The sequence below is a fragment of the Ambystoma mexicanum genome, chromosome 11 (genome assembly GCF_040938575.1).
Source record: "Ambystoma mexicanum isolate Mex_15411 chromosome 11, UKY_AmexF1_1, whole genome shotgun sequence".
In the NCBI taxonomy this organism is placed as follows: Eukaryota; Metazoa; Chordata; class Amphibia; order Caudata; family Ambystomatidae; genus Ambystoma; species Ambystoma mexicanum.
The window spans coordinates 1,075,406,151-1,075,433,958 of record NC_090934.1 but is presented as its reverse complement, the minus strand read 5'-3'; the positions used below and the strand labels follow the sequence as shown (position 1 = coordinate 1,075,433,958).

The window sequence follows — 27,808 nt, the reverse complement described above, 5'->3', positions numbered from 1 at the left end:
ATGAGCATTGGAATTGTGAAGCACGGGCACAGGAGGTAAAATGTGGGGGCTGTCATAGCACGCTGTGAACTGTGAAAGCACAGAGTTACATTGGAAGGCAATCGTAAAAACTGACTGCACTAGTTGAAAAAATAATTAACAAAGAGTATACATTTTAAAAGACAAATTGGATGCTTTATTTGGACACTTCATAAAAACATTGTTGATCAAAAGAAAAGATGGTAATCATTTCTACCGAGATTTGAACTGTTCCACAAGCTCTGCTTTAGGTGGACAGGGCACGTTGGCAATGTTTTGTGGCAATGTATGTGTACTCGGAACAAAATTGCATGCAATTCCATGATTATGCATCTCCAAAACATTAATAATAAGATCTTTCACAAAATCAAATTCCATTTCCTCATATACTGGCTTGACCACACATTTATTGCTTCTTTTTGTGAAGGCCATAGTGTAGCAAAGCATCCCAAGGTTTGCCGCAGTCCTCGATTGTTCACGGCCTACATTCTCGTTATGCGCTAATACCGCTAATAATGTCCTATATTTCATCCCTTGAATGCCGAAATGCAATCTCTTTGGCCTGTACTTTAGGCCCATATTGTGGAACACCTCGAAATCTCCCGTGTGACAGAATGCTGTGAGTCCCTTCATATCTCTTGATAGAGTTTTATCAAACACAATCTTCTCAAGGGCTTTGTGTGGAGGTGAAGATGGAATCAACCACTTCTTCTTCCGTTCCTGCTCCGGCGACAAAGGCCCATGTTCACATTGGTGGAAATGTTGGTTTTCTGTCCAAGAGTGAACGTTGGAACAGTGGTGCATCAGTGACCGCCATTTTTCTAGTAGAATTTCCACATACCCATCACAAGTTTTGGAGCTCCACCAAAGATGGTTGCTGAAAGACTGACTGGGACTACTGTGAAATACTTTCAGAACCTTTTTTTTCCCCTGCAGTTGAGATTTTTTTATTGATGGATCTGGCAACATGCCATACATCAAATTGATGGCAAATATTTGGAAACTGCTCTCTCATTGTCTTGGCTATTGAAACGTGTCTGTCCGTGGCTATGAGGTCGATTTGCATTCCCCTCAATTGTAGATCTTCCAGTGATTTTATAAAACCAAGTTTCTCCATGGTCACTGAGGATTTACATTCGGACACCTGCACGACCACCGAACTCACAATTTTTTTTACTTTCTATGTCCTGAAAGTGGTATGTGCAGTACTTAGCTGAAAATCCGGGACTCTCACACTGTCCATCGCCAGCTAGCCTGAACCGTTTTTTCGAGAATGTACTTTGAACAGACATTTGTTCAATTTTCCAAGCTTCACTAATGGCAGGGTATAGATATTGACGTTGATATTTGTAGTACTGTGTTTTAGAAATGAAATGGAGTCCCACAAATTGACGGAAAGTGGACAACTTAATGAAACTAGAGCCACTGAAAAATAAAGCTGCTGCACACAGTAGTTTGCCAGCTGGCACTTTCCCCAGCATTGGTTGAGCGGACCATGAACATTTTTCATGGAACATTTCACAGGTGGCATGTATTTTGAGGTTACTGCCTTGTGATACACGAGTCACATTCACCAATTGCTTCCCACATATTTCCCCTCTCACTGAATGCACACGTTTCAGCATCTTTATAATCTCCATCAAGCTGCTGTCGAATACTATGTATTTGTCCTCCTTTATTAGACTGTCATCCTGCATTAATGTTCTTTCTGACTGAACTGTGGTTGACATATCAGCAAAACTGGACATACTGTAGTCGAGATCTTTCTATAGTTCCTTGGTCAATTGTATTGATGCTTCAGTCTCTGTCATTTCAGCGTCTGTTACTTGATCATGAATCGGAGAAAACATCAATGTCGATTGGTTTTTGGGTGGCCCTTTTTTGGCGGGTGTCGATTGTGTCAAGTGGTCTGCGACTAATTCAAAAGCATCTTCATTATATTCAGTTTCATCTTCATCTGGTGGAGCAGTCACATTGTAGCAATGGTCCAACAACACTTTGCTTGTTTCGCCGGTCACATTAAATTCATTTTCTGGCCATAGGGCAAAAGCATCTCGAGTCTGCTTATTGATTTGAACACGCTGCGCCTCAAATAATAGTTCCTCCATGGTGAAATCAGTTTGGCAAGCAGCATCTCTCATTTGTGTCGCTGTCTGTGTCTGCATAGTCCGTAAACCACGGGACACCTAGAAGACCGGTTGGAAAAAGATGTTCAATGTAAATCCAACATACGGTATTGGACAATTTACATTTTAAAAATGTATATTATGAAGGCCCCAGCTAAAAACACTGTTTAATAATTGAATTTTTTTATAAATTACCTTTTCTTTCTTGCCTTTCTTTGAAACCTTCTTTACTGTAACGTCAGCAACAGCAAGCTGGTCCACCAACTCGGATCCACGTGCCTCCACTTCTATCTCCGGATCTTGTATCAGATCTAGGACCGACTTTCTTTCATGTGAGGGAACTGTCAGTACGCATATCTCTGGCTCTGGATCAACTACAAGGGATGATGTAATTGTAGACGAAGCATCAGCATCTACCTGTAACACAGTACTTGTATTAGTACGGATGAAAACATTTGAAATTTAACACACACAATGTGACAGAGACAATGGTACATATCTATGAAAAAACACAATTTAAACATTGTGTAAAGGAACGACACGATATGTAAATATGATGAGATTATCTCATTCGAGTGAACTGTCAGTATGCATACATCTGGCTCTGGATCAACTACAAGGGATGATGTAATTGTAGTCGAAGCTTCAGCATCTCCCTGAAACACATCACTTGTATTAGCATGGATGAAAAAATTGAAATTGAACACACACATTGTGACACAGACAATGGTACATATCAATAGCAAACCACAAATGGAACATTGTGTAAACGAATGACACGATATGTAAATATGATCAGATTATCTCAAATTGTTTGAAATGTTGCATGCATGCTATTTGCAAAAAATGCTTGTTTCTAATATTGTCAATGTCTAGTAGTATCAGATCTAGGACCGACTTCATTTCATTCGAGGGAACTGTCAGTACGCATACCTCTGGCTCTGGATCAACTACAAGGGATGATGTAATTGTAGTCGAAGCTTCTGCATCTCCCTGAAACACAGTACTTGTATTAGTATGGATGAAAAAATTGAAATTGAAGACACACATTGTGACGCAAACATTGGTACATATCAATAGCAAACCACAAATGAAACATTGTGTAAACGAATGACACGATACGTAAATATGATCAGATTATCTCAAATTCCATGCATAAAACAATTCCGGAACTGAATAGCTAAGTAAGACTACCTGATACGTGCTCGAAGTGGTTGTTGACTCCAGGCAAGACATGGATGCTGAATCTTGCTCCTTCATATTCAGTGCATAGTCATGGAGTTGTAAATGGAAAATATTAGTTGATTTAGAAATGCTAATCTTAAAGATTGGCATGTAAGGAGACAGATTACGAAAACATTATGCTTATTTCAAAGGGCACTATAGCATAGTTATCTGTGCCGATAAATCAATTTTCTATGAGGCTTCTAAAACCAAGAACACATGTTTATCATAATGGTCTTTATTTAAAAAGCAATAAAATCTTGTAAATATGAAAAGTATTATAAGGGACATTTACACCTAAAAACACCAATCCGTCCATTTAGTTACCTGTTCACTACCCCAAGAGCTACAGCTAAATCCGGTTCCTTGACTCACCTGAGGTGGCATGTGAACGACTAGTCGGAAATGCATTTGGGAGCAATTTACGAGTCGTTCTGAGTTGATTCTTCTTTGTGTACATGGATGGGTCGTACAAAATCAGGGTAAAGTGCAGGCTGCAGATGCGGTATCGATCACCCCTCTTGTCCTGCAAGACTTGTTTGACTCTACTTTCAAGCTCTTCCGGCGCATTTCCGCAATATCTGACCCATTCTCTTATTCGATCTATAGTCTTTGGGAATACATGCATTGTAGTGCCTTCAGATTTCAAATGGATCTTAGAAGGGCAACCGAAAATCGCACATGCAGGTATTGTTGCAAATTCTGCAAAAAAAAAACATTATTAGAAAATTACTTTGCATTAAATCGTGAGAAAGAAGGAATTATACCATACATTCTTATAAGCCAAGTATGTTTTGGTCACCACCGCAAAAGCAGTGTAGCGTGGCCGGCTGTATTATAGTATAACTTTCCTAAACAATTCATTGATGTGACGAAAATCAGAACATTTTACTCGTCCCTTGAATGTACTATCGTGCATCAAAAGGAAACATGCTTATATTATAGACACGGTCCACGAAGGATGCAATTCGATGATAAATGACAATGATGACAATTGTTATATCGATAACCTAAAAAATTAAACTCAAGTCAATGGCAATGCGACGAATGATCATAACACAACTGGGTACATTCATTCGAAATTTAAAGATCAAAGAGATATGATTAGGTGACATGCCCTTACCTTGACCAACAAACTGTTAGATTCAGCAAGCAGGGTAGTTAGTGGCAGGAGAACAGGGAGATGTTCGAAGGTAGCACGACGACGTGCAGATTCTCAGTGGTCACTGAGTTTCTCAGGTAGCACGTTCACGAGTTGACTTGCAGTGCTCAAAGATATTCTCATGATAGATATCAAGTGGTTTATAAAGAATTAGAAAAGAGGGTGTGTATGTGAATGAATGACGTGTATATGTCGTGGCCTTATGTGGATTGCAGGAGCGCGCCCTGCTTCAGGGGACACGAGGTCTGTGGAGAGCATGTGTACAATGGCCCCTGGGCGTAAGATAACTTTGAAGTGTACATGGAGCTTGGCACCTTGGCCGTTCCCGCCCTTGACAGCACCCCTTGGCAGTGCACATCCACTGGTGCCAACTGCCTTTGATAATGGAGAGGGGATGGATGGGCCTGAGGCGTGCAGACAAGGCCCGGAACACTGCTGAATGGAGACACACTTGATTCACTGAAAAACTGAAACAACCATTGATAAAAGTTCTGTTGTGCTTTATTTTAGTTCTTAATTTTATGGCACAAATGTACTACACATTGTACAGTTCAGGTTGCAGCACAGTGAGGGGAAAATCCTCTGTATTGACCGCTGTCACTGGGGAATGTGTCTCTAATGGCACAAAAGACACAGGCGGGTATTACTCGTCTAACACGCTGTCCAAACCTCCCATGAAGCCACCATGTAAACGAACGATAGGCCACCAGCCTGTACCACCTGTGAAAGAGAAAGTTACAAACTGTTTTTAAATGACCAAGATAAGTGTATTAAGCCTTAGTTGCTAATGACAATTCTTGTATCCAATGGCATTGTTGCCAGTACAAATGCTACCTAGACACTGTACAATATTGAACGACTATTATACGACTATTACTAGAGAATTGCAAGACTAAATTGGTTTGACAATGATATATTGAAGTTACGACAATATAGGAGACAGCCATGAAATAGTAGTGGCGTAAGTGATATCACAACCAGAGTATACTTACTCGTTACTTGGATTCCGAGGGCGAACTGTTGCGCGAAGTTTGTGCATAAGCACCATCATAATCCTCAACACGGACCGTGTGAGGCAGGCTGCCCTGAAGTCTGGCAGCTCGGTAACGCATAGCGGCTCGCCTTCAGATATTCAGAGTTTTCTCGGCAGCAGCAGTTCTCCACCTCGGCCGGCATTAGTGCACACCTATCAGGTGGAAACGCTGTCCATGCGACTAGGGTCAAGCACTTCATCTGTTGAATCGTCCTCCCAACTGTCGTCCGAAGCCCCATCGTTTCCGCATCTTTCTCTTTCGAATAATTCTGCCTCGGAATACTCTGGCTCGTACTGGTAGGGATGCATTGTTGCCATTGTGGGTTAAACTAAAATAATTTATACTAATAGTACTGGTATCTGTTCGCACGGGCTACAAGCAACGAAGGTAGCTGACCAGAGCACAGAAACGAGGCACAGAATACTCAAAGAAAGACAGTGAGAGGAATGGAAAAGAAAATGGAAAAGAAAATCTGATGTCTGTTGTGGAGCAGTCTGTTTATACTTATTGAGGAAAGAGGCGTCCTGCCATTTCCATGGTGACACGCCATTAGCTGAAGCACAGAGAACATTGACACCAAATGTGCTTTGGAGTTGTGAAATGAGCGGTACGCGTCTATTGATGTCAGGCTCAGGCATATGATTTAGTGCCGCCAGGGCAGTCCTGCTTGGGCGATGCGGCGACGCATAAGAATATCACAAAATGGGCGTGCCCTGCTGCCTGATTTCGCATGTGTTCAAAAGTGAAAAACTCTGGTAAGGTACATAGGAAATTTGTGTACTATCGATCAACGTATGCTTGAAAACACATGCCCGAACCCTCGGAACACTAATATTTCTGACCGCACCATTCCTTTAATCGTATTACAATTATTCAAGAGTTGGATGTGCACCTACAGGGTAACATAAAAAAACTAAGCTTAGTGAATTGTACATTAATTGTAAAAAAATGATTCTATCATGCTTTGGGTATAGTGAGGAACTAACCTTCAGTCTCCTTGTGCATAGTTCCAACATCTGTCTACAGGAGTCCTATATAGTGAAAACAGGGGTGTAAGTCTCCTATGATATAAACATCACTGTGTATTCACCGATCTCAGAGTGGGGATGCTACTCACCCGGCTGTCTCCTGAACGGAATACACCGGGACCGCCAATGGTTCGCTGTAGTCTCGAGGGTGACAGAAACCCCAGAGTTCTGCGGGGAAAGAACAACGTGGGTCGACATACCTGTTCCCATTGTTGCCTCGTGATGGGTTCGCCCAGCGTTCTTTCCCATCGGTTCATGTAGTTCCATTGTAATTCTTCCCCATGATCGTTCAAGAGTTTGTAGAGATTGGAGACAATCTTTTTAGAGCCTGTGGCTGTTGTCATGAAGTTCTCGAACGGTGTTAGTTGTCTTGTGGCTGCTTCTTTATTGTGGGGGGGATGTAAGCAAGTGCTTATGTTGATAATATACTGAAATTCCTCCCTGATCGTTAGCCCCAATGCCTGCTCGCATTCTTGATATGACATTGTAGATTGTCCCCTGTACATGTCGCCAATCTTGCAGCATCCAGCATCCTTCTTGTATCCATTTATTGTACGTGTTCCATTCCATCCCCGATTGGAACTCCGGGTTCCCGAACATCGGGGTGAAGGGTATGTCACCTCTTTTGACTGCTGTTTTCCACACCCATACCCAAGCCCCACACAAACGACCTCACTTATAATAGTATTGGGATGTTTATAACATTTGTTTAACCATAGTAGGTTAGAGGGCGGGGAACCCGCTACGGCCCTGTCTTGTCTGGTCCAGATGTGCTGGGATGATTGTGCTACCCATTCTTGTATCACTTTCAATTGTGCTGCCTCGTAGTACCTACGAAAGTGTGGAAGAGCCAGTCCTCTTGGTGTTTCTGAGCTGTCAGGGTCGACGTCACAATTCTTGGGGGTTTGTGTTTCCATATAAAGGCACTTACTATTTTTTTCAATGTCCTAAAAAAACGATCTCGGGATCTTCACTGGCAGTGTTTAAAAATAGTATAGCAGTTTCGGTAGGATTAACATTTTTATAACTGTCATTCTTCCCCACCACAAAATTCTGTGGGCTGGGGGAGGGGGTATAAACTTTGTTAGGTGTGCTTTCAGTTTGATTAAGAGATTCGGGTAGTTGGCGTTGTCGATTGTTCGATTGAGGGCGTTAATATGATCCCTAGGTAATTAATCCCTTTTGGGGCGTTATTCAATTGGGTTGTTATGGCTAGGTTTTCTACTAGTGAGGGGTTCTCTGTTAGGTTTAATATTTCAGATTTTCATTTGTTTATCTTTAGGCCGGAGATGGAATCGAATTGGTCTAATTTGTTTATCAGCTCTGGGAGTGAGCGTCCCACTCGAGCAACCACCTGCTCGGTTACTTTTACCGCTTACCTTCTTTTTTCAACTGTTTTTCAATTCTACAAACGTTTGTGTTTTCAACATTTTTTTTAAATTTTTTTTTAATTTTAATTTTTGTGTCAATGCGACCAGCAGGTCGTCCGCAAAGGCCATCGATTTGTGTTTAACCCTCCCTTTATCATTATCCCCTTCACCTGATGAATTTCCTCAATTCGTATCAGGAGTGGTTCCAGGAGGATGGCATACAATAAGGGTGAGAGTGGGCATCCTTGTTTGGTGCTTCTAGTCAAGGGCACCGGTCTTGTTAGGGTTCCATTCAGGGATATCCGTAGTGAGGGGCATGTTGTAGTTAGCCTTGTTCATTTGTAGGTATTTCTTTCCAAAACCCATGCTTTCCATGGTATGAAAGAGTTGTGTCCACTCTACTCTATCGAATGCTTTCTCTGCATCTAGGGACACAAGGATAGCTGGTATTTGGGTTTGTTCTGCTTTGTCGATTAGGTGGTTCACCCTGCGAGTGTTGTCTGCTGTTTGTCTTGTGGGTATAAATCCTGATTGGTCCGAGCCTATTAATGCGGGGAGCAGCTGTGCAAGGCTCTGCGCCAAGATTTTCGTATGTAGTTTTGCATCCTAATTAATTAGGGCAGTCAGATGGAAAGATCACCAATGTTGCCTCGCTCATGGAGCATGTTATGTTCCCTTTGCTCCTGAAGCTGTTAAACAGATTTGTTAATTTTGGGGCCAGCACTTCCTGATATTTCTTGTAGAAGGCGTCTGAGTATCCGTCCAGTCCCGGCACTCTATTGCTGGGAAGTTGTTTGATTGCATTGCAGACTTCCTCCAGTTGTATGTCCATTTCTAGAATTGACTTGTCTGTGTTTGAGATCTGGGGAAGAGTAATTCTCCCAAGGTATTCCTTTTGTTTGTCTTCCCTTGGCTCATATGATTTGTATAGGATCTGATAGTAATCCCGCATTATTTCCCCCATTTCCTCATTTGATGTCCAAGTTTGGCCAGTCTTTAAGTTGTAATATTGTCGTCTTCTGACCTTTTTTGCTTCACTGTCTTGTCAGTAGTTTGTCCGCTTTGTTGGGGCTAATGTAGTATTTGTGTTTTAGGCGTAGAAGGGCCATTTCCGCTTTTTTGCTTTGTATCAGACCCAGCTGTCCTTGTATATGTTTCAGGGCTAACTTCGTTTTCCTATTGGGGTTGTTCCCTATTTCATTGTGCAGTTCTTTTAGCTTCCCCTCCAGTTCTTCCTCCCATTTGTTGCATTGTTTGTCTCTTTGTGCTTTTATGGCTATTATGTCGCCTCGTAGTACCGCTTTGAAAGCATCCCAAATGGTGTTCTGGTGGGTAGCCTTAGTGTAATTTTCAGTGAAGTATTGTTCGATCTTGGCTTTTATTGTTTCTACCGTGATGCTGTCTTGTAGAAAATCTGTAGGAAATTCCATTTCCAGATCCCTCCCCGTGTCTTGTTTATGTTGAATGTTGCCGTTATTGGGGCGTGGTCCGATAGGGCAATTGGTCTGAAGTCTATACTGCCCACCTTTCCCACTAGACCTGTGGAGACCCAGATATAGTCTATCCGTGATTGGGAGTTATGCACGTTTCAGAAATGGGTGAAGCCTTGTGTTGCCCCTCTCTTTACTCACCATAGGTCATGGAGCGCTGGTGCCTCAAAGGCTTTTTTCAGGGCTTTTGAGGGTGCGTTTGTCCCTGATTGTACCTTGGCACTTCTATCTAGTCTGGCATCCCACGCTGGACGCGTGCATTTAGCCTGTCTTGTAGGGCTATTAGGACTCACACTCTTTTCCCCCGCGTTCGCCTGGTAGATTTGTGATGCCCCTCTAATCTTAACTTGGCTCCTGTCAGCCTTCTTGATATGCGTTTCTTGGTACATAAGAATGTCTGCTTTAAACCTCCCTGCTTGTTGTTCTAGTTTCTTCCTCTTAATTAGTGTGTTCATTCCCCAGACATTGTATGTCAGGAATATCAATTGTTTTCCGTTTCTGCAAGCCATACCCTGTTACATTTATTCCTGTGTCCCTGTGTCGCTGCCACCTGCTCATTCTCCCCTTACCCTCTCTCACTTTCCTCCGTCCCTTGTTTTCCTTCGACACCCCATACCCCTGCCCTCCACCCTCCCTTCCCCAATTTCCCTTTCCCCCTGAGGAGGGGCTAGGTTCCTAAATGCGCAAGGATGAAGTGTCCTTCGTGTCTGGCCCCCAAATGACCTCAGGTTTAACTTGTGGGAGTTCCTAAACCCCACTTGGGATTCCAACATTGCCTTCCCTCCTTCTCTCCCTGGGCCGCGAGTTGTGTGATTCCAAACGGGCCCACCCCTTGACATGGTGTGATTGTTCTTTAGTCCCTTCTTTGGATTGTCAGGATATTGTTTGATCTTCATCTTTTCCTACCTCCTGGATTTCTTTTCACCACTGTTTTTCAGCTGTCCAGTTTTCCTGGGCCTTTTGCTCATCCCTGAGACTGGTCCAGGTTGCTATTGTTGTCCTGATGTATGTGAAGAATTTGTTCCCTCTCTTCGCATGTTGTGATCCTGTGCTGTCGCCCTGCCCATGTAAATAATAGACCAAACGGGAATGTCAATTTTGATCTCGCTTGGTTGGTCGTTAAATGCTGGACTATGGGCCCCATTCTTCGTCTTTTTTGGAGGGTAGATTGTGCAAGGTCCTGGTATAGTTGTACCTCCAGTGCATTTACTCTCAGTGGGCCCGCTGTTCTTACTTTGTGCAGGATTTGCTCTTTTTGGGTAAATTATGTTAATGCAGCCAGTACGTCCCTTGGCTGTGCCCCTGACTCGGAGGATCTTCTTGGGCCTACTCGGTGCAGTCTGTCGACCTAGACTTGAATTTACGTGTTCCCTGTAAGGATCTCTGAGAAGTCTTGTGTCTGTTAAATCTTTGTTGTCTACAGATTCTGATGTTAGATCTTCTTGACCTGTTTTCTAAATCCTCGCTTTATAGTTCCAAGTTACTGGAGAAGTGGGATGTATGCTCTAGCATTTCTTCCAGTTTTTCAATGTCCACTTTTACCTCATATAATGATTGTTTCATGTCCTCTTTCAATGTTTTAAATTGCTCCTAGAAGGAGAGTAGAAATTGGTTCTGGAAGTCTTTAAAACAATTTTGCATGTCCTCTTTGGTCATGGTGTTCTCCCCATTTCCTGTCATTATTTGGTGGGAGTTTCATGACTGTGGTCCCCCTGTCTCGCTGTCGACGCTGTGTCGTCAGATTTTCAGAACTGTTTTAGATTTTTTAGTGTTTCCCTTGGGGGCTGGGGGGAGGTGATTGTGCTGGGGTCATGGTTTTCAGTCTGGACATTAACATCAATGCTGTTGTTGCTTTGTTTCTTAATTCACCCTACCTGTGATGTCCATCTGGTTGTGGTTTCCCACCTCGCTCCTGCTCTTGTAGCCAGGTCCGCTCCGCCACGCCTTTCGACAGCGTAGGCAGTGGTGTATGGTTGGCTAGTGTCTTCCTTCCCCTTTCTGCTTGGTAAGTTATGTACGGGGGAGGTCCCTCGTCTTTTTCTCTTCTTTGGGGTTTTCCGGGGGTCGTATGTAGGGTTAAATCTTTCCGCTTCCTTTGTCGTGGTTCCCCCAGTAGCTACTTCCCCCCACACAGGGTGGAGGCTTATTGCTTGTGTGTTACAGGGTGGAGGGGGAGGCATCTGTGGTTCTATGGTGGAACTGGTTCTCTGTAGTGCCTGTGTTTGTTGGCATGGGATTTCCCCCCTTCCTGGTGGTGGAGATTGTCTTTTTGTTTGTCCCCTCCAGCATTCACATATGTTACCCTTATTTATTAAGGGGATGCAGTTTCTATGAAGCAGTAAGGCTTGCTTGCTACTCTTTCACAGAGTTTGGTTCTGGGAGTGCCCCTTCGCACAGCTTGCCAGGTGTCAGGCGAAGTCTGCTGTTCCCATTGCCCCTTTGTTGCTTTTCCGCTCTGTGCCGGCACCGGATGGGAATCGCTAGTTGGCAGCAGCATTGGAAGTTGAGTAAGTCATCTGGCGGGGCTCCGTTATGGGTAAGGTAGCAGCCATATGTTGTCAGATGCTGGTCTCCGGCGCACTTCATGGTCCGTTGCTTATGCGGAGGCCTCCACTCTGTTTTGATGTTGTTGCCGTGCCCGCCTGCTCTGCAGTTAATGTTGTTGGTGTTCCGAGTATTGCTCTGTGTACCCCCTATTGCTTTTAGTGCCAGCGGGTCATTAGTGTCCTAGGCGGGGGGCGTGGGGTCCGGGCTGTATGTGGCATTGCCCGGTTTTGTTGCGCTCTTATGCAGGGGTGGAGTTATTCTTGTCCCTGCGATGGCGGGGGAGGCTTGATCCGACACCTCCTGTCCCTCTGGGGTCCGGTCTGCTTGCCCGTTACTGCCTTTCTACCTCGATCGCCACGGGGTCCCCGCCGTTCTGGGCCTGTATTGGGTCCCGGCCTTAGTTCTCCTCTTCTATCTGGCGTGTAAGTTGGGTCTCTCCCGAGTTGATCACAGGTTGTTTTCCCATTGGAGGTTGCTTTTTCCACTCTGTTTAGTGCTCCAAGGGGGTTGAAGCCCTGCTGTTCCCTCCCGTATCGCTCTGTTGATTGTTACTGTGCTTCTTCCGGGCCCGCAATAGGGATCACCTCAGTCTCAGATCCGTATGACGGCCCCCAGTAATTACATTTCTCCTTGTCAGCGAGACATTCTATGGGTTCTATCCTTCATTGACGTACCCCCTGTTGCTGACTGGTGCTGCGTGGATGTGGGGGTTAGTTTGGAACCGCTTTGTTGCAGTGCTTGTTTGTGCAACCTGGCGGGGAGACACACCTATGCACAACCTCCTCTGCCGGCAGTGGCCAAATAAAAAAAAAAAAGATTTCTGAACGGAGATGTGCTCACGCTGAGCTCATCTCCCGTCAGAATCAAACTAAAAAAATAAAACTATTTGCACCCCATGGAATCCTGGGGTGCGAATAACTTTCACGCACCGCCATCGGGCGGATATGGTATTTAACGGCCCGCGGCCTGAGCTGAGGCCCTCGCTTTGCTCGGAAACGCCATGTCCGCCCCATCAGCGGCGCGTGAATGTTATATTATATACATTTATTGATAGTTTGCAAGACTTTAAGTGACATTCTAGTAAAAGTGTGTGTAAGCCATCAAAGCCTATTGGTAAATTCTGTATTTTAACATTTAAATGTGTGTTTATCCAGGCTGTCAATGCCCCACTTTGGAACCTTCTCTTTCCTTTGGTGGCTGGTATGTTGCAATTGACATGTCTGTCAATAAAAAAGGGTCCACAGCCTATGTTCATTTTAAACAGATTATATCTACATGCCTAACAATGTTCATCCTTGATATATTTTCCTAAATCATGACTATTCCAAGAAACGATTTTTACCTTACCAAACTCTAGTCATTCCAAGCTTAGTTCACAAGGGATATTGGTACAAGTGGAGAATGCCTCCTGTCATTTAGTGCTGCCAATATTAGAGGCCTCACCAGTAGCAAGTTCAAATTTGAAGCTAACAGGCCTCACTTGATTTGCCCCAGTTCAAATGTGTGTGAATCAGGCTCATATTTTCTTGCTCTTCTATCTGTGTCCGTGACCACTTTTTATAATTTCACTTCATAACTATTGAATACTTCCAGATCACTATGTTGTAATTCACCTGTACCAAGATGGGAGAGTCTCCGACACAAAAGAAACCAAGTCTGTGGCAGGATACAGTCCAGTGTGGAATGCTCCATTTCTCTTTGATGTACCATCGGGCAGTATTCAGGAGCAGCGACTGTGCTTGGAGTTCACAGTGATGCAGGTGAGAATAATGGAATAGGAGTGTTATTTGAGCGTGCAAAGTGTATACATGTTAATCTATATTGAGATATTTGCAAATACCTGCCAATATCATGCACTGTTCTCCTCTGGCCTACTTCCTCTTTGTTCATCACTTACCTCTCTAGGCCAACTAGGCCTCATGTTCAAATCAAGAAAACATCATATAAATTTGACAGAATTCTTTCGCCTCTTTTCCTGTGCCCCTTCACCTGATTACTGTGCCTGCTTTTTGTGAGCAATATTGTTTTCTTTTTTCTCTTCATAATCATACTCGCTGAGTAAGCTTTCCTAACCTCCCCTCCATTGAACAGGGCAGATTACCTGGGTTATTGAAGAAAAGGCTCTGAATTTGAGGGCCTATTCCCACCACCCAACATACAGAAACATGACCCTTTTAACACCTTCTCACAAAGCCTATCCCTCAAGGTTGGTTTTTCCTGGGGCTTGGTCTCAAGGGCATAACACGAGGCTTGACCCTAAGGGACAAACAAGGACATACGTGGGTATAACAATGCATTTATATCTTCATAACCAGATGAGATGGGACAACCATATCCCTGGGCCCATACTTTTATATTAAGCCTGGGGACTAGATATGATTTTCAAATCAACTGTTATGTACTATTTTGAGAAAAATCATTTTTTGGGAAGTAAAATGCTATTACCATTGCAAATAGGAATACAATATAGGTGAGTAAAAATAGATTGGGACTCTAAAAACACAGGCATCTTCTTGTAATCCCTCTTTGCATCTAGTAGTTCAAGCAAATTAGCAGTTGTGTGTTTTGCCTCAGAGTTCCTCGTCAGTTCAGCATGTCCAATTGCCCTCGCACTGCCTCTGGGCTCCACAGCACTTACAGGTCTGTATCTGCAACCCTACAGTCCCTTCTCTCTGCACTTCTGAGTTAACTGCACTTCCTTCTTCCCCTCCCCCCTGGCACTTCTACCCTTCCCTCTTCCCTGCACTTGCGCGATCTGAATGACACAAGGCCTAGTAAGAGCGTTATTTTGTCCTCCCTTTTTTTTCACCCTCCTTGTCTTGTCGAGCCTAGAAACACTTGTGTACAGGCCCGTTATAAACACCACATCATATCAAATCATATATCATCATAGAGTTGCTAGAATGCTGCTTACTTACAGCGTAGGGCTGCATTTGCTTTTCTACCACCCCTGCTGGATTGCACTTTATTTATTCCTCTCCAAAAGTATCTGTGTAAAATATCTAACACTGAGCATAAAAACTGAAACAAGGGTGTGTACACATCCCTGCAACCCCTTAGGAAACTCTCTTCCATCCCTGATGTTCTCTGTCAGGAGAACATGTACATCTCTGAAACTCTAACAAAGGAACTTGTCCAACTCTGGCTCTTTCTAACCTCTGATGAAACACTATGCCCCAGTGACATACATATGAAATTCTATTTCTTAGGCTAAGGACAAGACCTGGGGATCATTTCCTCTCCTGCCTGAAGTAATAGCTATCCTCCTTCTTCTGAACCCAGGGCAAAACTCAAACCGCTCTGCTGAATAAACAATAGTTGGCTACTATCTACTCTTTAGGGAATGGGCTTGCCTGGACACCGACTACTGAATGTGGAGTCTTGACCAACCACACACTACACCAAAGTCCCTTATAAGGCTCCTGGCCATTGGTAGAAAGGTAAGTGACTGGACACTCCCACTGTCGGGGCATCTTTCCTTCGTTCTGCCTCATTCTCATCTCCTTGGGTCCCATGTTCATATTTAGGGCTTCCACCAAGTGTTTTTAAAAAAGCTATACCTCCTTGAAACATCCCACGCCCTCAGTGTATTTGAGGGCACATACTGAATGCCTGAGGGTTAACTCCAGTATAGTGATCCCTTTCATGCATGAGAATCATTGTGAATGCCTCTCTCAGCTTCTCCAGACAAGAAACTGCACAAATATCCTCTGACAAATGTGCCTGCACTTTAGTCCACAGGTCCCAGTGGACCCCTACTATTAAACGCTTTCATATGATTCAGACCCATGCTCCCTTGCTTTGATTGTCTGGCTTATAGGATGCAAACATTGATCATACCTTCTCTTTCAATAACCCGGAGTAAAACTTGCACTCTACCCTCAGAAATGTTATCAATGTGCAGTTACTGGGGTCTGACCCTCTTGGTGGCAGTGACTTACAGCTGCTTGCACTTATCCCAGAAAAGGCAGAGCAACAATTCTCCAGGTTTCATTCTACATCCATAGGCTTCTCCAGAATTGGATGTTTCATAGATTCACATGCTTGAATATTCACCATCGACAGACTGGGAATCCCCAGTAACTGTAAAACGTTAAATTAGAAAGCAATGTACATTGCTAATGAGGCCTGAAGGGCTTCCACTTTTCTAGTCCCTCCTCCTCATTTTGGTCCTTTTCTACTCAGCCAGTGAGGTGGCAGGGCATATGGTCCACCACAGGCAGCCATATTCAGATTTTTTACTGCAGTTTAGTTACTAGGAAATGCTCCATAGCTCCCTGAACTTTTTTCTTCATCATTTCTTATTTTCAAAACCGTTCAAATCACTTTCTACACTTGTTATAGATCTTCCTTTGCTCTACATAAGCTGTGTTTTGCAGCTCAAGGAACCTTTTTCTAATCCTTCATATCATCGAGAGTAAATGCCGCACCTGGCCCCTCTTTGCCTTGACCCATCATCTACAGCAAACTGCTATCCACGAGAAACCGTTCGTCCACAATAATTAACAAGTCGCTGATGGCTGCAATGCCGTCAACGGGTAAATCATCATCCATCGCCTGTTCGTCCATGAGTACTGCGCCGTCCACGGAAAAAAACGGTATCTTTGCTGCTGCTGTCCACAGAGCACTCGTCCACGGACCAAGCGGGTGAGAGAAATAAGCAAATAAGCATGTTCTTTTAAATATTCATCTCGAATGAGGGAAATTGTTGAACTTCCTGACATAATTCCTCAGGAAGATTTCTCTGACATGGAAGATACCTCAGACAGGCCCCAGTGAGTGCCTAAAGAGTGCAGCCCCCCGTGGCGAACAACCTCAATCTCGGATGACACTTCCGATCCCTTCCAGCCCCACTGATACAATTCCTAGAGAATATGATGGACAAATTCCAAAGAAGACAACGGGTGCACATAGCTACAGGCGATCCCGGCACACCGCCAGCTATGACTCAGGCGGTACAAGTCGAGACTCAAAGGACCATCTCTCCGCCACAGAAACAAAAGGAGAACTTCTCCACCGTGGTCCACCAGGGCTCCATACCTACTATCTCTCAGTGAGTGGATGGGTCCAGTTAAAGATCCCTAAAGGGATTTTTCAGAGCCAGAGACGTAAGCAGACGAACCGGAAGTGAAAGTGATTCCTCAAGACTCAAAAGACAAAACTCCCCAGGAAGATCCTCTCCACCAGACGACATTGCATCATTTTATTCTATCATTTTCTATTTTATTTATTGGACATTTGTATGATGCCTATACACTAGTGTTTCCAGGCATCCTTGGCAAAGCAGTAAGTATGTTTGATCTCCAGTTCTCATGTGAGGAAAATAAATCAATGCTTTAAGAGCACAGAGATAAGAAGAGAAGGACAGTCACTGCCATACCCTTTCTGGATACCATATGGGAAGCAGGGGAAAAGATTATAGCAAATCCACAGTCAGAGAAAAAACACAAGGCCCCAGAGGAGACACCGCTATGCCTGCGAGGGCCTACAAAACCGGATTCCATAATCACGGTGGCTGCCAGGAAAGAACGTACCAACCCTACTTCCCCGTTAACAGACAAGGCAGGAAACTGGAAGCGGTACGAAGAACAGTAGCTTCTGCTTCGCTATTCATCAGAACCGCTAACGTTCTCACTCTTACAGCGAGATACGACAGAGAAATGTGGCACAAGATGGCCACGTTCATGGATCACCTGCCAGCTGAGTTTCAGGAGGAAGCCCGGCGATTAGCAAAGATGGGGAAACAACATCAGACTGCACGATTGACTCAGCAGTTTATGCAACAGAGTCGGGGTTCAGACAAATGGCGCATGGTGCAGTACTCAGCCGCCAAGCCTGGATGAAGGCTACCAACCTACGCCCCAATGTGCAAGCCAAATCCTGGACATGCCATTTGACAGCTAGGAATTGTTTGGCCAAAAAATAGATGACTGTGAGGATAATGGACTCACCATCTGTGATTTTAGACAGACCAGCTGGATTGAAGAAGGGAACCAAGCAGACCGTTTCCTTCACATAATCGTCCCGATGAAACAGGAGATCAGGGAAGGACCCAACCACCGGGCTCAAATAAGGGGAAATAAGGGGATGAACCCCGAAAAAAAAAAAAAACCTTGTGCCAACTTCTCTGGGAGTGGTGGTAGAAGTCCTTCAGATGATAAGACTGCTTGGCATAAACTCCAGATGGAACAATATCCACAATGAGGCAGAGGAGTGGAATGCAGCAGGAAACAGCAACAAGGAATAAGGAAGCAAGGAGCGCGTACAGGAAGGCAAGGAGGGAGAAGGAGCAAGGAAGGATAACTGCAATTTGGGAAAACAGCAGCAGATGGAAGCATCGATGGGCAGAATTACCTTTGTTGATACGCAGAGGAAGTGTTTATCCTTACCGAAAGTTGATGTGCCGGCGGCCATTTTGAGAAAGATGAGAAAGACTAGACTACACATGTTTTAGGGAGCCAAATTGTAACGGCACAGCATGGCGTGAGTGGCGCCATCGGATCCAGGGGCTCCGAAGTCTGACAATGACCACCTGAAGGGGATCAAGACAGAAACCCAGAGCCATCAGCTCGCTGAGGGACAAAGACAAGGGCCGCTGTACTTTTCATTCTTTTTGCGAAGGATCAGAGAAGTTTTGGTCTTATAACAGACCCTATTCCATGCAGAGATTTACATCAGCAAACACGTCATCTGCCAGATACCAACAGTCCTCCACAAGATACAGTGCAGAATGTCAGGTCAAACTAGGTCCCAGTCCAAGCAAACTTGACTTAGCATGTCCTCCCCTTCCACATCACACCCCAGCCACTGTCTCCACCATCTACCACAGTGGCAAAAATCACTTCAGACAAGTGGGTGTTACAAATAGTAAACAAAGGACATACCATCAAACTTATCCCATGCCCACCTACAATACCACAGCAAGCATGCAACTTTCATTGCATGCATCAGCTCAATGTGGAGATAAACAAACTACTTCAAAAAGCCACCATAGAAGTCATACTCTCCTCACATACAGGAAATGGATTCTACTCACGTTTCTTCCCAGCGAGGAAAAAGACAGACAGTGGCATCCGATTGTAGACCTATGCGCATTAAAGAAATAAGTGAATGGCATAAGGTTCAGAGTGACCACGCTCCAACAGGTCTTACGGTGGCTACAAAAAGGCACCTTTCTGGCAACAATCGACCCAGAAGATTCTTCTACATACCCATACATCCGGCGAACAGACGCTATCTGAGGTTCGCTTTGGGAAACAAGCATTATCAGTTACGCATGCTCCCCTTTGGCCCAACGATCGGCCCAATGGGTCTTCACCAAATGCCTGGCCCCAGTGGCAGTGCACCTAAAAAATAAGAGCCAAAGTGGAAGTCTTTTCATGTCTAGATGATTGGTTTATAAAGACAGAATCAAAGAAGCAGGCAGCCCTGGCTGTCCATCGGATGGAAGAGACCATCGCAATACTCGGTTTTACTATCAACACGGGAAAATCAGTGGTCACACAAGCACAAAAGTCCTTTTTTAGGAGCAGAAATTGATAACCACATTCCGCCGGAGAGGGGGCGGCATCTGCTGAAAGACTCACGGCGAACACGCAGCTAGCAAATTGGTTCTTCATGGCACACAAAATAACGGTGCATCATTACAAATCCATACCGGCAAAATGTCATCATTTATATTTCTGGTTCCAAATTGCAGGTTGAAGATGCGCCCAATTTAGGATGAATTGGATTGTCATTGAACACAAGCAGTGGCTTCATGGGAGGACGTAGTACTCCTATCACATCCCTTTCATCAAGCGCTACATTGGTGGCAGGACAAACGAAACCTACAGCAGGGTATGCCATTTCAAGCCACACTGCCACATTCCTTCTCAGGACCGATGCGTCCCTATCAAGATGGGGAGCTCATCTCAGAGATTTTCAGGCAAAGGGCATATGGACCAAACACGAATCAGTCCTCCACATCAATGCGCTAGAACTCTGAGCGATTTGTTGGGCCCTGAATTCAAATGGTCCTTACGAGTCAAGTTGTCACTATCCAAATGGACAACACCACCTCAAAGTACGACACAAACAATCAAGGGGACATAAAGTCAGCGCTACTATCAGCAGAAGCACAGGAACTTTGGAAATGGGCTCTTGCAGAGGGGGTTCAAGTCAGAGCAGAAACCTTCTGGGGAAAGACAACATTCAGGCAGAACAACTGAGCAGGGACTTCTCTGCATCCCACGAATGGGAGCTCGACTGGACCGAGATCAAGCAAATCTTCATGGTATGGGGTTACCCTCTGTGAGAAGCCAGAGGGTGTTTCACCCACTAGTCCCCGGGATCTGTTTCTCAGGTGGCCAGGGCACAGCCATTACCTTTGGATGCAGACCCTGGGTATGTACCAGTGCGGGGGGGGGGGTTCACCTGGGTGAGGGGTCTTCCGGAGTGGTGGTGAGGCAGCCGATGGTGAGACACAGTATTCCCCCTCTTGTTTATCTAACCCATCCTTTTCAGAATTCTCCCAGGTCCCAACCCCCCCCCCCCCACCTTTTTACACAAACACTGGGCAGAGGAAGATGGTGACTGAGAGCAACAAGACTAACTCTCACACATTGTACTGGACATGGCCAGCTAATCAGGTCAGGCAACTTGAATGTAAGTGCATAAACCTGATACCAATTAGCTGTCCTCACACAAACAAAAGGCAGAACCTAGAGACACACTCTGAGCAAGGTGGAACACAGGACGATGGCAAACCTAGCTCAGCGGCAAAGTGCTCACCTTGGAAGCGAGACAACATGGAGCCACACAGGTTCGAACCCGGGTCCGCGCTTAGAAACTTCTGGGTATTAAGTGCTTTATAAATAGCCTATCATAACATACTGGAGCAGAGCGTTGGACCAAGGGATGAGAGCAGCGGGTCGAAAACCCCAAGAGTCCCTACACGAGGTTGTTGCCTCAGACCGGCCTGTGAAAGACACGTGGGGAAGGACAGATCCCACATCAGAAGGCTGCATTGTGTTCCAAGGATGCCAGCCACCCTCCCAGGTGAACGGCAGAGTTGGGGAGCCGAGGCCAAGCCTGTGATACTAACCTTGACCCGTGAATTGGAAATCATAAAACCAAGAAAGAAACGCACACAGCTGGTAAATTGGCATGCAACCGGAGAGACTGGTGTGTGTCAAAGTTTGAAGCGGCAATTTTATATCGCAAGTGAAGGCTGTACATGTGTGGATGAGATGCGAAGAAAGGCAGACCTGTGAATGATCTTTTGAAGTAAGGACATCTGTGGAATCAGAAATACTGAGTAACAGAGTGGTCCGGCGAAAGGATGTAGCCCACTCGAAAGTCTCTGTGAAAGGTGCATTGTTTGTAATGATAAAGCGAATGAACTGCAAAAGTGAAGTAAGCTAAATTAACTCCTAGAGAAGGGGAGAGGGAAAGTTGAACCTGGAACTTTGAGTCGAAGTGGTCCTGTGGAGGTCTTTAAAGAAACCCAAGCACATTCGTTTTCGACATCTAAAAGTAGTCTGAGCCCGACTGAGGGAGCCCGAAGTGCAATAAGCTTGGGGAAGGAAGCCCCTTGCAAGTGTTTGTTGAACTTTGTTCTGAAAAGGTCTGAGCCCGGCAGAGGGGGACCTACGTGAACATTGTTGTGAAAGGTCTGAGCCTGATAGAGGGGGACCCACGTGAACTATGTTTTGAAGAGGTCGGAGCCTGACAGAGGGGGACCTACGTGAACCTTTTGTTGAAACATTATTTACAAGTCTAAAAAGAGAGACTTTAATGTGGAAGGCCAATCGGAGCTTGATCCACATTTTGGGATTGTTTATTGTGTTGAAAGCCCGAGCCAGTGTGTGTCATCCTGCCCACAGGGACCGCCCTACTCCGTGAGGTCTAACGTGGGGAGGAGAGCTGGTTCAACCACATTTATTCTTTTGAACATTGATGTTTCATTTGCATACATTTCTCCTGTATACACTTTCTGTACAAGAGATAGGGCAGGCATTAGGTTTTGTTAGCATAGCCCATTTTGATTTGACAGACTCCACTAGGACTGTTTTGTTTATCGTGTGATGATCGAGACTACTCCCATTTTAGTTATAGGGCAAAGTAGGAGTTGTTCCAACACCACAATCCTCAATAAAGGTTTTACAAATTGTACCTATTGTGTAAGTGTCATACTTGTGTTACCATTCCTCCGCTACACCGCGCATCAATTTTTTCACCACCGAGCACAACATGAAATGCCTACTCTTTGAATTCAGGTACGCCAAACAGAATTTACTATAGGATGATTTCTCCCTTTCATGATCAGGCACATTCCTTTATGCCTTCCAACCAATTCCATTGTTGTCCAGGGTCTTGGGAGGAGTGAGAGAACAACCCTGCAGGATGATTTTGATAGCACCAGCCTGGGCTCGGCAAGTCTGGTATCCAATTCTCCTCCAAATGACCTGCACCATGACGATCTGTCTTAGAGACCATCAGGCGTTGTTAACACAACATAACAAGAGGTGAATCCTTCACCACTACCCAGTTGCTCTCTCTCTCTCAGGGTTTGGTTGCTGAATAACAAAAACACTCCAATCTAAAGCTGGTAGACAAATTCTGGGCTATCATCTGATCATCTAGGGATCCTTCCACAAGCAAAACATATGCTAAAAAATGGAAACCATTACAACCTGGTGTTACACTACAACTAGGCCCGCTCTCAATCACAGTAGACCAGTTGCTGCTCTACCTACTCCATTTGCTAAAGCAGGCCTATCAAAAGCCTCTCTCAGGGCTCACCTCTCTGCTATCACGTCCTACTCCAGACGCCCAGGGTCGTCATCTTTTTTTCTCTGATCCTGCAGTTAAAACATTTATGAAGGGTTTGCGTAGGACCTTTCCACCAGTGCTTCCTCCTACTCTATGCTAGAGTCTCAATACAGTATTGACGGCATTAATGGTGTCCTTCTACTCTATGCTAGAGTCTCAATACAGTATAGACGGCATTAATGTATTTTCCGTAGCAACCTATTCACAGATGCGAACTACACTTGATTTCACAGAAAGGTTGCTGTCTCTGTGGCTATCACATCAGAAAGACGAATTAGCAAACTACATGCATCATCCACAGATCCTCTATTCACAGTCTTTCTGAAAGCCACACCTGAAGTTCCTCCTGAAAGTGGAGTCAGAAATGACTCTGTCAGAGCGCATTGTGCAACCAACATTTGTTGGCAACCACAATTTCAGCGTTGAACGCACCCTGCATTCACTAGACCTATCGCAACCTCGTAAAATTCTACTTACAGCGCACTAGTGCTTTCCGCATGTCCACAAGTCTTTTTGTTTCCCTTGCAGGCCCTCTCAAGGGCCAGGCCATCTCCAAACAAGGCCTTGCCCGCTGGGTGGAGAGCTGCATTACTCACTGTCACAAGATTAAGGGCAACCCACTTACCCGTCCAGCTACTGCCCACTCAATCAGAGCGAAGGCGGCAACAGTGGCATTCTATGCAGGAGTGGCCATGAAAGACATATGCAGGGCGGCTATGTGGATCACACTCCATATGTTCACCAAGCACTATTGTCTGGAATAGGACACCGGAAGGGAGTCAGCTGTTGGACAAGCAGTCCTGCAACACCTGTTTGCGTAAGGTAGGAGTAGCCTTGGTGTCTTTCATCCTTCCATTCATGTTCAAGCATGCATACTGTGTTCTGGACACACACTCATTGGGTGCGGTTATGGAACTGTGTGTGCTTCATTGAAGTGGGTGGCATGCATCCACTACTTGGTATTAGTAGATAAAGTTTTATTTCGGTCATAAAACCATAAAGCATCTCAAAATAATATACAATAATACATAGTTATTCATTAAACATTGTACATACATAATAAAAATCGTCTATATGTAATACATCTATTGTAAAAACATACTTATTCATATATGCTAAGAAAAAAGTCATGAGCAGAGCCCCACTCGCAGCCTCAATGAATCCCAACAAAAATGTCACTTGCCTTCAAAAGAGAGGGACTGTTTCAACTCAGGTTATCATCACCCCATGCATTCGTAGACTGTTCTTGCCCTCAATAACCATGCTCTATCAATATAACGAGCTGTGGCAAATACAACACCGACACTTTGGGGGTTACTTAAATATAACAACGCCTCACTTTATTAAGAATCCCAACTGAGGTTAAGATTGGTCTCAAATATTTGCATCTCACCATCAAAGTGTTTTGGCATAGAAGCATAAAATGCATTACATCTTCTATGGTGATCTTACACAACGGACACATAGCGGATTCCTGAGGTCTCCAGTGGTTAGTGACGCTTTTAGCTGCAAGCGTCCCTAAACAAAAGCGAAAATATAGAAACTTTCATAAACCAGGCTAATTAGGTTGGTATATACTATACCAGCTTTAGTAATGTAATCTCGTCCAACTGTCAATTTCAAAGCATCACAAATTAAATAATTTCTTAACTGGCTGTTAATGGCCAGATTTACAATCTGTCTTCCTACTGCCCGACGGGAAGTTGGTTGGTTCATTCCAGAGATTACTCAAGATTAAATAGAAGCTTTTTTTTACATGGATAGGCCATTTCAATCTCCTACCTCCTTCCAGGTTTAGGAAATATATCAATGCCTCACAATAAGAAGTTAAGCCTTCCTGGCTCCACAATCTCACACAGTATCTAGCTGAATCAAACTTCACCTTGATCATCACAGGTAAAATACCTAACTCAGTGTATATTAAGGGGGACAGGGTACTTGGGGTTACAGTAACAGGTTTTTAAAGAATGTTCTCTCACAAGATTGTAAATTGTTAGAAGCAGTAAAACCCCATACCTCAGCCCCATAGGAAGCAGCTCGGGGTGATAGTTTTTAAAATAAATTAAGAGCTGGAGAAACTGCTCTGCTACCATGGCACACAAAGAAAGAATTAATAGCCCCATTGTATTTTTCCATGCTAGTGCTCGATTTTACTATTTGAGGTGCCTAACTCCCGAATTCCTGGAATCTAATTCCCAGGTAATCGAAATGATTTACCCGTTCAAGCGGGGAATTATCAATTCTAAAAGAAGCTGGCCCACATTTGGACGAATGAGGCCGAAAGATCATGATCTTAGATTTCTCGACATTTATCTCCAGTTTTGGATCTTTACATTTGCGCTCAAATGTTGAGAAGGCTTTTTTTAGGCCTGCTGGAGTTGTTGATAAAATTGGTGCGTCGTCGGCGTAGAAGAGAAGCAGGTATTTCACTAGTACCATTTTTGGGCATCTTTACATCCCATTAGCACAACGTCAATAATGTCTTGGATGTATACATTATTAAAAAGCAGGGGTGCCAGGACACAACCCTGCCTCACTCCCCTATTTACGTAACTGAACCAACAAAGTCAGCTACCAAGTGGCGTGACAGAAGCAGACTGGGTAAAGCATTATTCTAATGTGTTTGGAAGTCAGATGTCCACAACAAAAGTCATGAAAATAAATAAGTGACACGCATGGAACATCCCGATGGCTGAAGACAAATTGAGCAGAAAATAAGAAATTTAAAGGCTTCATCAGCAGCTGGCCCAGAAGGAGTAACGAACTTGCATCTTTTTTAAAAAAAAACTTTATTTATCATTGCACACAGGTACAGCACTTGCATATGTATACTTTACATGAATACATTGTTTTGCATCATGCATAGTTGACTTCCACTGGCTCTTCGCTTATACTTTCGGCTCTGTCTGATAAGTATTGTTTGTATCTTGCCCATATATTTCTGGGTTTGGATGGTGGTAGCACCGTGTCTATATACAACTCTTCCATATCATTGGTCCATAACATATCTCTATCCCACTCGTTCTTGGTTGGGGGGATTGCACTCTTCCACCTCATCAATATTGCTCTCTTGGCTATCAAAAGGCTTACATTTAACAATTTCCTCCATATCGGATTCATCTTGCCCACCGCCCCTAGGATACATAGCCGAGGGGACCATTCCACCGGTTGTTCTGCCATTTCATTTAATGCTTCACACACCCCACCACAGTAATCTTTTAGTTTTATGCATGACCAGAGCATGTGGTGTATATCTGCATCTTCTTCGTTACACCTTGGGCATGTTCCCGGGGCATCTGGGTAAATCCGTTTGAGTTTTGCAGGGGTGTAGTATGCCCTGTTTATTATTTTATAGTGGATTATCTTATACTTAGAATTGCATGAGACCCGTTTAGTCAGCTCACATATTTGGGACCATTCCACTTCCTCTATTTGTTGCCCCAGGTCAAGTTCCCACTTGGTCCTGGCCATGTGGATATCTGCTGGGCGTGTTTGCATTATGATTTTGTACAGTGCAAAGGCTGTGATTTTCTGTGTTGCCTCGGTAAACATGTATCCAAGCCCCATATTTACCTCTGGCTCAGTTGGGAATGTAGGGTACTGCTCACGTATAGGGTCACTCACACGCTCATATTGCTGTTTATATTTACTTGTGTTTCCCAATACATCCTTTATGTCTCCCCACTGAACAAAACACTTATCTATAAAGAGCTGTCCCCATTGTGTTACACCCCCAGAGCTCCAGTGCCGGGCCAACTCCCCATCTAAATTGAATGGTGTTTGTGGATCTCCCCAGAGAGGCATACTCGGATGGTATAGTTTGTTTGTAGCGAATATATCCGCTATTTTCACCCACGCCGTGGTTGTTACCTTATTAGGATCTATGGTGTTATAGTATTTGGGGGCTGGTCTAGACAATTTATGCAGTAGCGCTGTTGCTTCTCGTTCTTTCTGGGCAGGTGGCGGAGTCCCTGGATTAAGGAATTGTGTAACCCATTGTGCCACATGCTGTGCATGTGCTGCGAGGTAATATAATTCCAGGTCTGGTGCCATCAATCCACCCCTCAGGTATGTGCCAGTTAGTGTTTTCCAGTTGAGTCTCCGGTGTCCACCCCAAACAAACTCGGAGCAGGCGCTGCCCATCTTCGTGAACAGGACTCGTCCCTGCCAAACCGGTACTGTGCTGAATAGATAAAATAGCTTCAGTAGAGTCATATTCTACCCATCATTGAGATTGGCAGCGCACTCCATCGCTTTATTTTAGTGCACAATGCTACCGCCAGCGCCCTATAGTTCAGGGCCCGTGAGAGTTGGGGCGTCCTGGCAATGTATGCCCCCAAGTACTGAATTTGCGTCAGATTCCAAATAAGGCCATGTATATCTAGCGGTTTCCTTGTATTTTCTGTCAGCGGCAATAACTCTGACTTATTGGGATTTAACCGTAGACCTGAGTATTCACCAAATCTCTCCACCTCAGTCAAAACTCTGCCTAATGTGTGTTCTGGGTTTTAAGATACAGAAATATATCATCACCATATAGAGTTATTATTTGTAGCCTGCCTTCTAGCAATAGGCCATAATAGCAGTATCGTGACCTAAGTATATCTGCCATGGGTTCTATCACTAGGGCGAACAGTAAAGGTGATAGTGGGCAGCCCTGTCAAGAACCTCCCCGTAATTCTAATTTGTTTGTTAAGTGTCCATTGATTCTAATCTTGGCATGGGGACTTGTGTATAGTATTTGTATCCATTTTATAAAGTTAGGGCCAAATCCATAATTCTTCAGTATTCTGAATAAGAAGGGCCACGACACCGTATCAAAAGCCTTACGCATATCTAGTGACACCGCCACCGCCTGTGTCTCGGGGGGATCGTAGCCAGGATTTTGTGGCATTTTCTAATATTCATGGCCGTAGATCTACCATAAACAAACCCTGCTTGATCTTCATGTACCATATAAGGCATTAATAGTGTAAGTCTAGTTGCTATAATCT

General features: G+C 44.4%; 1 protein-coding gene across 2 annotated transcripts in view; it reads left to right on the top strand.

Moving 5' to 3' along the window:
* The window catches only part of LOC138504114 (synaptotagmin-7-like), a 560,413-nt gene that overhangs the window by 502,753 nt on the left and 29,852 nt on the right, over positions 1-27,808 (top strand). For both annotated transcript variants that reach the window (XM_069624336.1, XM_069624335.1), the window contains exon 4: positions 13,593-13,759. In XM_069624336.1, coding sequence (XP_069480437.1) covers positions 13,593-13,759 — 167 coding nt within the window. The remainder of the gene's footprint in view (positions 1-13,592; positions 13,760-27,808) is intronic.